At 48.2% G+C, this 15,201-nt stretch overlaps 1 protein-coding gene across 1 annotated transcript; it reads right to left on the bottom strand.

Annotated features, from left to right (window-relative positions):
- Positions 1-3,511: 3,511 nt before the first annotated feature.
- LOC128400640 (zinc finger protein 345-like) lies at positions 3,512-9,441 on the bottom strand. The gene is made up of 2 exons (XM_053362981.1): positions 9,229-9,441; positions 3,512-6,333 (listed from the first exon to the last, which is right to left on the bottom strand). Exon 2 carries the CDS (start codon positions 6,281-6,283, stop codon positions 4,163-4,165), a length of 2,121 nt encoding a protein of 706 aa, XP_053218956.1. The 5' UTR covers positions 6,284-6,333; positions 9,229-9,441; the 3' UTR covers positions 3,512-4,162.
- Positions 9,442-15,201: the final 5,760 nt, after the last annotated feature.

The following is a 15,201-nucleotide window of genomic DNA, read 5'->3' as shown; positions in this document are numbered from 1 at the left end:
AAAAAGGAAAATCCCGCCTCGCTCGCTCCAATGAGCCAATCGTAGAGCGGCAGAGAGAGAGGGAACCACTGAGAGGTGAGAGATGGGGGGGGGGGAGAACCACAATGGCGGGGGCGGAGCCAAAGCTCTCCTCGCACCTGGAAGCAGATGCATTGGCAGCAGTCAGAGAAGGCGTCGGTCTATTTGCTGCGGATTTTGGGAGCGACGCGGGGACCTTTGTTTTCTGCGTGGGGAAGAAAAGCCGCTCCTAAGTCCATAGGCGGAGTTCCAATGCTTGGCGGTGCAGTAATGGGGGAAAGCTTCACCGGTTGGACTTCTGCCTGTCCGGCAGGTGTTGGCAGCTTTTCCAGCGACTATGCGGAGCCACTCGGGGCAGCAGGGCAGGGAAAGCCCCGGTGCAGAGGTCTGCGAGGCACCAAATCCTGCCATCCTGCTTCCCCAACTGAACTGCCTACGTGTTTAATAATAATAATAATAATTTTTATTTATACCCCGCCCATCTGACTGGGTTTCCCCAGCCACTCTGAGCGGCTTCCAGCAAAATATTAAAATACAATAATTCATCAAATGTTAAAAGTTTCCCTAAACACAGCTGCCTTCAGAAGTCCACAAGTCAGATAGTTGTTTATTTCTTTGACATCTGGTGGGAAGGCATTTCACATATCCATGACTGTTTCTTCCTAATGGTTCCCTGCCTCACTGTCAAGTGTGACTATAATCATCTCAACAAATCATCTCAAGATTATACTGTGGGGGTTTTTTAATCATGCATGTAAACTGATTATCACTGACTGTATTTTCAACTCCCACCTTACCATTTTCTCTCTTACAGTGTCTACCAATTTAAGATTTCCCTTCATGCATAGGATGAAGTGGCCTTGAACCCATGAAATTATGAATCTTGCTTGTCTTTCAGGGGACACAAGATGTCACCTCCCCTGGGATGAGGGATGGACTGTGAAACCACTCTGCGAATTATAGCTCTGCGAGGGCAACAGGAAGTCTCCTACCAACCTACAGCACTCTTAAATGACAGTCCCCTGGACACTTTGAGGGAAAGCCAGGACTGTTTAGAGCAATTTGCTGCTTTAAATGCAATAGTCTGGAGAAGGCCTGCATTACTGATTGAGCCTCTGCAGTGGGAGTGAGTGAATGACCCAACTCAGTAGAATTAGCCACTCCCAACAAAGGCCGACTGGAAAAATGGAAGCAACTGTCATCCTCCTCGGATGGAAGCTTTGAGCCCAGAGGAAGCCTAGAATTTATTTACTTACCAGAGTCAAGAAAATCTACCGTTCTTGCCCCACTGAAGCTTTGGAACAGCTTTTGTTGTTGTTTCTTAATTCCCTAAAGCAGTGGTTTTTAACCAGCGTGCCGTGGCCCTGGGGTGCCTTGAATGATGATTGGGGTGCTACAAGCAACACTGGCCTCTATCCCTCTTTCCTCCCTCCTGATGCCCTCTCATGTCTCTGCCTACCAAAGGCATGTGCGGCTGTTTGATGCAGCAGCCCTGGCTACAAGCTCCCCAGGCGAATGGTACCTCTGGGGTTGGCCAGGGGTTGCCTCACATCCCCTTGTGGGGCTGTGTGAGGAGGCACCTCTCCTTGGGGCAAGGGGAGCAGCTCAGAGACCAGGGGCAGCAGCTGCGGCTGCCCAGAGGACTCCCGAAGAGGGAGGAGGCTGAGGGAACACTCCACAAGGAAGGGTGTTCAAAAAAGGGTGAGAGGCTGCCCGCTCTGCAGGCAAGGGGTGACATAACTCGGCTCCTGAGCCCCACAGGGGTGCCGCAGAAAGAATGCAGTGGGTCAATTGTTTTTGTATGCCACAGCTGCAGCTAGAATTTTGTTAGCTAAGAATTGGAAAACACAAGAAGTCCCAACAGTGGAGGAATGGCAGATGAAAATGATGGACTTTTCGGAGCTAGCCAACCTGACTGGAAGAGTCCGCGACCAGAAGGAGGAGGAGCACCAGAAGGAATGGATGAAATTTAAAAGACTGTTTAGTTAAATATGTTAAGATAACTTAATTGGAAAAATTTGCAAATATCAGATAGGCTTAGGATTTAAATATGTGATGTTAGAGAATAAATCTTTAAAGTTAAATGAAAAGAAAGAACGATCTTAAGTGATTAAGTTAATTTGATGAGAAATTTGGTTTTGAAAAAAGTGTTACAAAGATATATACTGAAACTCAGCCAGAGGGATTAGAGGAAGTCACCTAACAATGTTATGAAGATTGGATTAAGTACAGTTAAGATTTATGTTTGTTTGTTTATTGTTCAAAAAAATTGGAAAATCAATTTTAAAAAAATGGAAAAGAAAGAAAGAATGTAGTGGGTCAAGGGAGCCATGGACTCAAAAAAGTTGAAAAGCTCCGCCCTATAGGCTCATGACACAATTGCACAACCAAACACAGGATTCATGTTTTTCAAATGTATTTTTAGCTGCTTTCTTCAAACAAGAAAGAAATAACTCTCACACGGGTTTGCACAGACATTCTCAACCTCTTACTGAATACATAAACAAGGAGATTATTTGATGTTATCTGCAGAACCAAAGCAAAAGCGTTATCAGCTCGAGGGGTGCGAGGTAGAGAAGGGGTTCTTGAGGACATTACACACAGTCCAATTCTAAACTTCATTTCTCCAGAGTTAACCTCCTTGGATTCCAATTTCTAAGGGGGTCCCTGGCATTCTGACACGAAGGTAGGAGGATAATACTTAAAACATCTCAAAAGGCAGTAACAGAAGACAGAAATTTTAGTTTCTCTCTACAGTTTGAAAGGGCAAAATGGGGCTGAGGAAGTCAGAAAGGAAGGAGAAAGGAGCTGAACCCAGCAGGGTTGCCTTGTAGTGGAATTCAATAGCAGTTAGGGCCCACAAGCCCAAGACTTCTGTGTGCAAATCCCAAATCTGGAAGCAGGATATGGGCAAGATCTTGTGTGCTGGGTATTTAGGGTTGTATCCAAGGCTGGTCCTACACGGTGCAGACCCACTGAAATTAGTGACTCTTAAGTTAGTAGTGTCACTGGGCCTTCTCTGAGTCGGACAGGATACACCCCTTAACCCCTGCATTGAAGCCCAGCTTTACCCAAAGTGCCCTGGTACCCTCCAGATGTTTAGGGACTACAATTCCCATCAGCAACAGCCAGCAGGGGCAACAGTAGAGGATGACTGGAATTGTAGTCCAAAACGCCTAGAAGATGCCAGGTTGGGGAAAGGTTTTTCTAGCCCATGGGTAGGCAAACTAAGGCCCGGGGGCTGGATCCGGCCCAATCACCTTCTAAATCCGGCCCGCGAATGGTTCGAGAATCAGCCTGTTTTTACATTAGTAGAATGTGTCCTTTTATTTAAAATGCATCTCTGGGTTATTTATGGGGCCTGCCTGGTGTTTTTACATGAGCAGAATGTGTGCTTTTATTTAAAATGCATCCCTGGGTTATATGTGGGGCATAGGAATTCATTTATTCCCCCCCCCAAAAAAAATTAATAATAATATATACTCCGGCCCCCCACAAGGTCTGAGGGACAGTGGAGTGGCCCCCTGCTGAAAAAGTTTGCTGACCCCCCCTGTTCTAGCCTTTACCCAACTTTTTATGACAAACACGCCCTCTACTGAGCATACGTTTAACATCAGGCAATTGAAAAGCACTCTTCCCCACCCCATGAAATCACTAACCCGAAAGGTACAGAGGGTTCACAGCTGCCTGCCTCTGGCCAGGAACACACGGGAGCTGGTTGTGGTGATGCAGCCACACCCTTTGGGGAGCCCCTCCAGGAATTCTGCACGTGCTCTTTATCCTTCAGAGATCGCTGTGGCATTCAGGTGGGGCTAATAACGGTTTGTGAGGGTTTTTTTGTCTTCGTTTGTTTTTTTATGGTACATATTCTTGTGTTTTTATATTGCAAACCGCCCTGTGATCATAGAATCATGGAAGGAAACCCTGGGGGTCATTGAATCCAAACCCCGGCAATGCAGGAAACAAGAGGCTCAAACCCACAACCCTGGGATTAAGAGTCTTATGCTCTACCGACTGAACTATGACCTTCAGATGAAAGGCAGTATAGAATCTAAGGAATAATAAGCCATTCTCCGATATTAACCTTGCTCTGACTCCTTGTCCCCACCCACAACCCACAACTTTCCACCCCTGCAGGATTCCTTCATACGCACTCTGGGCTCCCCGAATCGGCTTGCACCCCATCAGCCCCTCTGGGAGACCCGGGCAACAAGCGATGCACCCGCCGGTGAGAGTCCAAGTGCCCCTTCTTGCCGAAGCAGCGCCCGCAGTCCACACACTCGTAGGGCCTCTCGCCCGTGTGCAGCCTCTGGTGCTCCATGAGGTGTGTGCTTTGGGTGTAGCTCTTCCCGCAGTCGCCGCAGACGTAGGGGCGCTCGTGGGTGTGCACCCGCCGGTGGCGAGACAGGTTGGAGCTGCGCCCAAAGGCCTTGCCGCAGTCCCCGCAGGCGTAGGGTCGCTCGCCGCTGTGCACCCGCCCGTGGGCCAGCAGGTCGGAGCTCTGCCCAAAAGTCTGCCCACACACCTCGCACTTGTAGGCCTGCTGAGCCGTGGGGAGGTGCGATCGGCGGTGCCGGGCCAGCGTGGCGGCCTCGGCGAAGGACTTGCCGCAGAAGCTGCAGACGTAGGGCCGCTCGCCGCGGTGCGTGGCCCCGTGCTGCTCCAAGTCGGCCAGGTCCACAAAGCGCTTCCCGCACTCCCCACAGCGGTGGGGCCGCACGCTGCCTTCGGCGTGGGTGACGTAGTGGCGGGCCAGGTCGGGCCGGCGGGCAAAGCGGCGGCCGCACAGCGAGCAGGCGAAAGGGCGCTCGCCCAGGTGGTTCCTGCGGTGCTGCAAGAGGTTGGAGCTGGTGCTGAACTGGCGGCCGCAGTCGGGGCAGCTGTACGGCTTCTCCCCTGTGTGTGTCCGGAGGTGCTGGACGAGGGTGGGCCGGCCGGCGAAGGCTTTGCCGCAGTACTGGCAGGAGAAGGGGCGCTGCCCCGAGTGGACCTGGCGGTGGTTGGCTAGGGCCGAGTTCTGCCGGAAGGTCTGGCCGCACTCGGCACAGCGGTACGGCCGCTCCTCGGTGTGGATGCGCCGGTGCTGATTCAAGGTGGTGCGGTGCCCGAATGCCTGGCCGCAGTCAGGGCAGGAAAAAGGCCGCCCGTTGACGTGGATCAACTGGTGCTTGGTCAGGACGGAGAGGTCGGCGTAGGCCTTGCCACACTCCCCACACACGTAGGGCCTCTCGCTCGTGTGCAGGGCCCGCTGGTGGCGGACGAGGGCCGAGCGGACTCCGAAGGCCTTGCCACACTCGCCGCAGACGTACGGGCGCTCACCCCGGTGGGCCCGGAGGTGGCGGACGAGGGCCGAGGACTGCCGGAAGCGCCGCCCGCACTCTGTGCACGCGTACGGAAGCTCTCCGGTGTGGATAAGGCAGTGGCGGACGAGGGCAGAGTGGCTGGCCAAGCTGCGGCCGCACTCGCTGCAGATGTGGCGAGGCTTGGAAGGCCGCTGCTCGGCTACCAGCGCCTGCACTGGGTCAGCCCAGCCGCTGAACGCCTCCTCATCGGAGCCATTCCCAGAAAGAGAGCCCTGCTGAGAGTGGATTTCTTCCTGCTCCTCGCCACTGGATCCCTCCCTGGCCAGAGAACCCTCCTGGTAAACGACGGCCTCCGATTGCCCCGCAAGGTCCACTCCTCCCAGGTGAGCTGCTCCCCAGCAAGGGATCTCTTCGGACTCCTCCCCATTGGATCCCTCAGCTTCAAGGGTCATCTCAGATTCAACCCCAAGAGAGGATGCACCCTCATAACCAACGGTCCCAGTTTCCTCCTCAGAATCCTCCCTTCCCAGAGCTGCCTCTGGACACAGGAGCAGTTGGGCTTCATCGCCACTTTCTCTGTGGTAAGCTATTTGCTCAGATTCTTCTGCAGCAAACTCATCATCCGGCAGAGACCCCTCTGGATAGACAAACACCTCTGTGTCTTCCCCAATCTCCCCTATGACTTCCTCCACCTGGGCAGAGGGCTCCTCGACATCCTCTAAGTCAGACACACACCCAACATCTCCTTGCTCCTCAACGAAGACCACGGAGCTGCTCTCAGAGGCTTCCTCCTGATCACGGTCTCCACGATCGTCCAAGCTGCCTTCCAGCCACGGCAGGTTCTCCCACTTGGCTTGGCTGTTCCTCTCCTGGAGCTCCTCCTTGGAGGACACTCTTGAAAAGCAAGCTTCCTCTGTGGACAGAGAGCGTGTTCCCTGAAACCTCTGCTGACGGCGATCCATTTCTTGCTGGGGATGGTTCTCCTCATCCTCAATTACAATCCCAATTCATCCTGGAGGGAGGTGGGGGGGAGGGAGAGAGAGAGAGATGAGCACAGCTCAGGAATACAGTGGTACCTCGGGTTACATACGCTTCAGGTTACAGACTCCGCTACCCCAGAAATAGTACCTCGGGTTAAGAACTTTGCTTCAGGATGAGAACAGAAATCGTGCGGCGGCAGTGGGAGGCCCCATTAGCTAAAGTGGTACCTCAGGTTAAGAATAGTTTCAGGTTAAGAACGGACCTCCGGAACGAATTAAGTTCGTAACCTGAGGTACCCCTGTACTAAAATACATTAAAGTCTTCCTAAGCAGTTGCACTATGTAATTCCCTCACAACAGGGTAAGTACAGAGTCCTCGCTCATCAGGAATTTGGGGAAGGGCTTCCAGATCAGAGGCTGAGGTTTGCTGCCCTCACACTCAGCTTGTTGGTTTTCTGGGAATCATCTATCTGACCATCACCAAAAACAGGATAACCGATTTGATGGACCACTGCTCTGATCTAGCAGGGCTCTCCTTTCTGCAATGAGCTTAGCTACCTTTGAGTACAAATACACCTATTACTGTAGTTCTGTCCAGTGAGCTTGGTGGGTGATCAAGCACTTGACAAATGGCCTGGATCTATTATCCTCGGTGGTGCCAGCCTTTGGAATGCAGAACCCACCAGCATTCGGAGGGGCGGGCAGGAAAAGGGGTTTTTTTTGCAGTTTGAGTGTGGGCAGAGGAAGAACTGTGTGTTGACTGAAGGTGAAGGAAAACTTTCTTTATTCGAGAACCTGAGATCAGAGGCTGTGGTGCCTGTTTTAATGAACCTGCTTGCAAAATGCACTGTTTGCATAACCTTAAGCAAAACAGACACCCAAAAGGTGAGACACTGTAAACCTCTTCTCTTGTGCAAAGGAAATTAAAACTGCTATACTCACTTAACTGAGAGTAAGACCAACTATAAAATCAGTAAGGTTCACTTCCAAGTATAGGATTGCACTGTTAAGTCCTGTACAGCTATCTTTGCTTGGGGAAAACAGGGCAAAATTTCCAGTGGGAGCCACAACAAAATGTTGCAGTTTACGAGCATACTTTTACAGTGTGTGAGTCAAACCAGCCAGGCCATCATTTCCTATGCTCCATTCTGTTTCCCCTCACTTGTTTTTCTCCCTCCCTCATTGAATCATAGAGCTGGAAGGAATCTCAGCCAGCATTCTGTGGCCATTTAGCAGACTCAATCCTTACTGAGCTATTTCCCACACCTTAGGCTTCTTTTTAATGTACTTTTACAAACTTGGGGGGGAGGTGTTCATCCAAACCTGCTGATATTTCCCCTGTTCTGAGTTGTTGTTTTGACTTCAATAAGCAATAGCAATCAAAGTCAGCACTTGCAGGGGGAGAAGAATCAGTGGTGCTGTTTCCTCAGACTTCCAACATGCACAGCTCCTCACATTATCCTGCAAATAGGCAGGAACCCCCTCAATCTCACACACAAAGACCATGCAAAGAACCTTGCAGGATCAAACAAAGCACCCACGTAGTCTTGCACCCAGTTCCCCACACTGGACAAGATCTTACTGGGAAGCCCAGAAGCAAGAGATGGGCAATGATACATGCAAATGCAAACAAACACACCATCATTTGCCTCCTGCCAACTCATATTCGGAGGTGAGGTTACAGGGAACCAGGCAGAGGGCCTTCTCGGTAGTGGCGCCTGTCCTGTGGAACGCCCTCCCATCAGATGTCAAAGAAATAAACAACAATCTGACTTTTAGAAGACATCTGAAGGCAGCCCTGTTTAGGGAAGTTTTTAATGTTTGATGTTTTATTGTATTTAATTTTTTTATTCTGTTGAGAGCCGCCCAGAGTGGCTGGGGATGGGTGGGGTATAAATTTATTATTATTATCATCATCATCATCATCATCATCATTATTCAGAGGTATCCTACGCCCAAACAAGCCCATTCAGCAATGGCTACCTCTCTTTCTCCAATCCCGACAGCAACTACTGAACTGACATTCTGGGAGCTGTAGATTGTTAGCGATGCTGAGCGTTATCTGGAGATCCCTATACCTGAGCTACAATTCCCACCCAGGGCAGTTTAACGATCAATCCATCTTCCGGGAGCTCTGGAAATTGCAGCTTTGGGAGGGGAACAGGGGCCTCCTATCAACTTTCAGCACCTTAACAAACTACATCTCCCAGGAGCCTTTTGGGGAAAGCCATGACTACTTAAATTGGTATCTCAGGGCTTGAAAGGTATGTTGGGGATGTGGCCCAACACCTCCCTTTGTTCTCAAATTAGCTTGCACAGCTGAATGCAGCTATCCTTCTTGGGGCAGCCTAGCTTGCATCCTTCCATAGCATTAGAATGTTTGTCCTGTATGCTCGTTTTGTGTCTATTTTAAGATATCTTCTTGTTTAATAAAGTTTATTTTTTTAAAAAAGAATTGCAAAAAAAAAGGATGGGTACCCAATAGATGGAAAGCACACGTCAAAAGCCTTGTCACCCCAAAATGCAAATCCATAGCACACAAGAGACCATCTATAACGAAACAGCAAAACGCTCTTACACAACGGACTCCCTATACCACAGCTTTAAAGTAATTCTGGCATTATTATTATTTTTTGCATTAAACCAATCCGAAATTCAACATTTGGAAAACCTCCCCAAATATGGTGAAAACCATTTTGGAGGCGAGCTTCCAGAACGATTTAACTCCTCCCCGAGGTATTTTGCTACCAATGCCTTGTTTTATTTGCAATTAAGGTCGTATGGATAAAATAAAAGACTCATTAACCATAACGGGATTGGGATTCATATAAAGAACACAGACCCGTTATTTTTTTAAATTAAAAAAAAAACCATTTAACCTTTCGCTAAAATCTTCGCCGTTCACGAATTCTCACGATAGCACTTACCCAACTCGGTTTCAAATCCATCCCATCTTTCGGAATAAATGCAACGAAAAAGAAAAGGGAAAGTGACGGAGAAGTAGTTTTTTTATTTTTATTTTTTCAAAGTAAGAGATCCAAAACCATCAGCACCCAAACCGAGATGGAAATAGCCAGCTTCTTCTGTGGAGTCCGTTTCCTTTGCAAGGGAGCCTGGGAAACGAAATGGTAAAAAGAGCATTCTGGGAGTTGCAGTTTCCTTTTTAACCTCCCCCCCCTTAAAGAAACAAGCTATTTTATCATTCGTTACATTTATTAACTGCATTTTTTAAAAAAATCTTTATTGAATGTTCAAAAAGTACATAATTATATAGGCACTAAACATGGTAAGATGTAAATAAAAGAGAGAAAAACAAAAACAAAAACAGCACCAGTGTAGAAGGGAAAATAAGGAGGGAAAGGGGGAAAACCCCAAACTATAAGTTGTTATTGTACTTTACCACATCTTAACCTATTACAGTATTTGTAACAATGGGTTCCAATTAATTGCATTTTTTAATTTTAATTTTCCTATGCAGCGAGAAGTCATTTTTAGCCATTGCAAAAGATGAGACTGAAATAATAAAGATTTCTGAAACTTTTTTTTTAACCCACCATAGCTGCTTGCTTCCTTTATGCAGCAGCTCTGCAACCCTGAAGAGTTACAGCCCATCAGAATAGACAGCACTGACCAATGGTTTGGCTGCAGACTTCTCACAAAACTACAATTCCCAGAATCCTTTGCTGGGGAATCAGTAGGCTGGAAGTTGCTGCATGGTTGCTTGCAGAGCACCAGGTATCCTAGATTTCCCGTGGCTTCATGCCATCCCAGCTTTGTATTGCGGAACCTAGATTGTAACAGGTTTGTATGGAGAAAACACAGGAATATTCCTGTTCTGTACATCCCTGGGCATCTCCTGCTCTGAGCTTGAGTCCGCATCACAATGCAGGCCAGGCTCCTGAACCGCCTTCCGATTCTCTGCAGGGTGCAAGGCAGCCAAGCCTACTGGCTGAAGTGTATATAAATCAGAGCTTTTTCAGACATCTGAAGCCAGTCCTGTTTAGGGAAGTTTTTAATGTTTGATGTTTTATCGTGTTTTTAATATTCTGTTGGGAGCTACCCAGCGTGGCTGGGGAGGCCTGGGGTATAAGTAATACATTATTATTATTATTATTATTATTATTATTATTATTATTATTATTATTATTTGGTTGGACAGTGTTCTCAAAGCTACCAGCATGAGTTTGACCAAACTGCGGGAGGCAGTGGAAGACAGGAGTGCCTGGCGTGCTCTGGTCCAGGGGGTCACGAAGAGTCAGACACGACTAAACAACTAAACAACAACAACATCATCATCATCATTATTATTATTATTCTCTGTTTCCCCCAGTCTGTTCCTGAGATCTCCATAAAGCCTTTATCACTGCCTTGGGTGAACTGCCGGGGATCTGTCACCTCAGCTGAATCGCCGCTGAAGACTTGTCGCCTTATCCACCTGGAATTACTGACCGCAGCCGCAAGGCCGGGCACACAGAGCAGACCTCATGGCCACCCAGAGCCACATCAAAATGGGACAGTCCCAAGGAAATGGGACTACTACACCACACGAATCGAGTTTTTCCTCGCAGTCAATCAGGTGATCTAGCCTGAACGGAAGTGGGTCACACTGTTCAGTGTGTGTGGACCTGCCATGTTTGAGATCACCCAGGGTCTATTAGCCCCGGCCCAGCTGACCAAGACTCCGTTTGACACAATAATGGAGAAGCTGAGGGCACACGTCGCTCTTCAGCTGTCAGAGATCGCCTGCCGGCATGCCTTCTACAGACAGGACCAGGCCCCAGGTGAATCCATAGGGGCCTTTGTTGCGGCCGGCCGCCTACCACTACAACTTCAGTGACCTGCACATAATGCTCCATGACCGTCTTGTGTGCGGCCTGAGGGACAAGAAGCTACAATGGCGCCTTTTAGCCATGAAGGACCTGACCATCCAGGTTGCTCCGCCTCATGGCAGAGACAGCCGACAAGATGAGGAGAGGGGTTCGCCAAGCACACAGCCCATCTATGGCCCAGAAGGCCGAGGCTGTGCACTCAGAGGTTATTGACAGTGAGGAAGGCGAGGAGGTCCCAAGACCGCGCACTGGCTTGTCCAAGCATTTTGGCCAACAGGGAGGTGCAGGGGTGCCTTGTGCCAGTTGCAGGGGCCCGCATGAACAGCCATCATGCCATTTCCGCAATGCCCAGTGCCAGGCATGTGGGAAGACCAGCCATATTGCACGCACCTGCCGAGCAAAGGAGCAGCTTGAACTCACATATACTTCAGTTCCAACTCTACAATTCTCTGATTCTGTGTGTTGCATTGTATGATATTTGCATTGACATTTAGCGTTTGTATGGCAATACAATAAAAGGGTTTGGGTTGCAAAGGATCTTTCTTTGCTGCTATAATTTGAACTTTGAACACCATAGGATATCAGGTTTGGTCCAGCTCTCCGTTCCCTACCCCTGTTCCAGCCTGATGAACAGCTCTGTGGAACTGAAAAGCTTGCACACCATTTCACATTTTGGTTGGGCCTAGTAAAGATTTTGGAATGCATAGCACTGGCCTGTGAGCAGATTAATTGGTTATAGTTACAAACCTTTGAAAGCAGACCTAGGAATAAGCCTCATTGAACATAGTAACTCTTGCTTCTGAGTAAACATGCATAGGCCTGGGCTGTAAACCAGCATACATCTATTTGCATGAGAGAGGAAAAATAGCTTTTTTCTCTTTTAATAAAGAGGTGGCATGGCTGCTGACTATGCTGTTATTTTTAAAACCAGGACAGAGGGTAGCTCTTTTGCCTTTCAAAATAGCTTTATGTCAATTAATCAACTAAAAACCACAGCCCTATTACAGTCATACCTCAGGATAAATACGCTTCAGGTTGAGCGCTTTCAGGTTGCGCTCCGCGGTGACCCGGAAGTAATGGAGCATGTTACTTCCAGGTTTCACTGCTCGCACATGCACAGACGGTCAAAATGACGTCACACGCATGCGCAGAAGCGGCGAAACTCCACCCACACACACACAGGTGCGCTGTCGCGTCTTACGTTCTGTTTGAGATGCGAACGGGGCTCCAGAACGGATCCCATTCACATCCCGAGGTACCACTGTATATCAGTTAATCAACAACAAAAACAGCAGCCCTGGTATGTTTGTTTTTAATCTGTGCCCCCTTCACTTTTATATGCAAAACCGGAGGAAGTAATAATGACGCCAACACAAAACAATCTGAATAAACCAATCTTGAGTTTGTATTAGTCTCAGGGTTGATACATTCCTAGAATTACAGAGAAAATTCAGTGACAAACCACAGAATTGAATCCATCAAGGGGAGGGGAAAAATCATCCTTGGACAGGGAAGAGGTAAGGAATCTTTGCTACCACAACCCCTTCAAAACTAACAGTCGCAGACATAAATATATGGAGAGATTCCTAGAGAGTTATCATTTGGATGCTACAGGAGACATTTTCGGTGGGGGACGGGGAGATGAGATGTTCGCCCTGAGTTACAAAAGATGAGTGCTTAAGGCTACAATCCAGCACACACTTACTTAGGAGTAAACCCCACCCCCAATGAACAAAGCGGGGCTTACTTCTGAGTAGACAGGCCTAGGATTGCGCTGCTGGAAACAAAGAGGACAGCCCCAGCAAACAAGGCTGGGGAGGAAAGGAAGATGATGAGGCTGAAGGAAAGGGTGGAGGGAAACACAAGGAAAAGTATTGATTGAATTAACACTCAATTATATCCCGCTCAGGAGATGCAGAAAGCTTCCAGTGGTCTCTCTTCCAAGCCAGGGGCATCTGAAGGTACATTTGACCAGCCTGCACTGGGCACCTCATTCTCCATGTCACAAAGGATTCTGGGACACGCCGTCTTCTGTTCTGCATCTGGGCTCTGCACAAGAAACCAAGGTTTGCATGCTGCTTCAGAGATACCTTTTTAACCGGTCCACCTTCGGCAGCTACTAAGCCTGCCTGTACAATCGTGCAGGTCCCTGATGAAGCCACAGGGAAGGCCCATTGCAGGAGATCTCTGCAGTGCTACAATAAGAAGCAACCCACACGTACAAACAACGGTTCAAATGGCGCCCGTCTTCATTGGAAGTTCAGAAAATAGCAAGAACGAGGCAGCAAAGGATGCATCAGGATCGCTCCCCTGCTTCTCTAGAGTAGCCTCATTTAACCATAGAGTGAACAGGCCAGGAGCCTGCGTAGGTTCGACTCAAGTACATTGTGGGTTGAAGGATGAGGACAACACTGTGAACTATTGCTGTGGGTGGTTTAGAGGAGCTTCAGTCTCAATGAACGTGTAAACTGGCTAGTTCTATGTAGCAGCGGTGGGGAACCTCTGGTCCTCCAGATACTGCTGAACTACGTCTCCCATCAGCCCCAGTGTGAATGGCCAATAGTCCATGGGAGTCTTGGTCCCAACAACATCTGGATAACCAAAGCTTCCCCACCCTTGCTCTACATTTTCCAAGGTGGGTCTTGTACACTGTGCTGGAATCTACCCATGTCACGGCTGGTCTCATTGTCCATGCTACTAAGCTCTCCATCTTACTATGGGTATCATGTGACCAGGAGTTCCACCTGACGCAAGCAGCCAATTTTTCTGCTTTGTCAAGGATCACGCCTCAGCTCACTTGAATAGGTGAGGTAGATGCCAGCGCCAGGGAAGAAGTTTAAAATCAAAGCTGTGCCAGGGTAAGGGAGATCTGTTTGTTTGCTTGCTTGCTTGCTTGCAGTGTATTAGGAAAAACCTAACAGCACATTCCTACTCCGAAGTGAGCCCCACTGAATTAAATGGGCCCTGCTCCCGTTTAAAGGAAGTCTAGAAACCCAGACAGATGGGCAGGGTATAAATAATAAATTATTATTATTACTATTATTATTATTATTATAGGATTGCAAACAGGTAAGAAAAGGATTCATAGCTATGAACAGCATTCAGAGATTCAGATGGGGCAAGTTAAGAGTCTGCTGCCATATATTTCCTGTGTCAGGGAATTCCACAGATTGTGTTTGTCTTTGAAGATTATTACTTTATCAACTCTACAGCACTTTCTATGGGCAAAGACCTCAACGTGGATTGGTGAGGTAGACGTTGGCACTGAATGACTGAGCAAACCTAAAATGTACAGGGATGGGGAGTATTTTTTTTGTTTTAAAATCTAACTAGGAACCCCCTCTCCCCACAGAAAAAGAAATACAACCAGTAGAAGTCAGAGATACATTGAGGGTGCAGAAATATGGAGAACCTGCTTTACTTAAGATGTGCCAAGTAGATCCTATCTCTTCACACATGTCCACAGGAACCCATTTCTGATCATCAGTGTTTTCACCTGAAAGTAGACTGGGTGGAACAGTGGAAATGTGAGGTTAGAGAAAAGCTGGTGGGTGGGAGGAGACAGGCTGCCAGCGAAATATCCTGGTTTACTTGATGCCATGTACTGGGAAGCAAGCATGTCATGGAAGGAGGAAGCAAACTCACATTCAAAGACCTAAAACCAGCCTCAGCATCCTGCTAAGTGTGGTCAGAACAGAGAAGCAACCACAAGTGGCAAGCAGGAGTAGATACAGAACGTACCCCAATGAGCCATTCCAGTATGTTGTATTTTCAGGTGATTTAAAAAACAAAACAAAAAAAACCTCCTATCTCACCTTATTTCACAAAATCTGTCTGCATTGGAATAGCTCTTATAGGAAATACCCCAAAAAAAATTGCAGGGGGAGAAAGATGGACTTTGGAAACTAGCCCTCCCACTAGATACAGAAACACAGAGAGAAACCATTCCACTTTTTGTACAAGGCCACCTGCTGTCAGCTCCTGGCTAATTCCATGTTTTAAAGGGGGGGGGACTAAGCTGAAGCTATCAAGGTGTTGCTAGGACTTCAATTTCCACCAGCCCCAGCAGGA

Source organism: Podarcis raffonei, chromosome 13 (genome assembly GCF_027172205.1).
Source record: "Podarcis raffonei isolate rPodRaf1 chromosome 13, rPodRaf1.pri, whole genome shotgun sequence".
NCBI classification, from domain to species: domain Eukaryota; kingdom Metazoa; phylum Chordata; class Lepidosauria; order Squamata; family Lacertidae; genus Podarcis; species Podarcis raffonei.
Note: the sequence above shows the minus strand (reverse complement) of the source record. Positions and strands in the feature narration are given on the sequence as shown.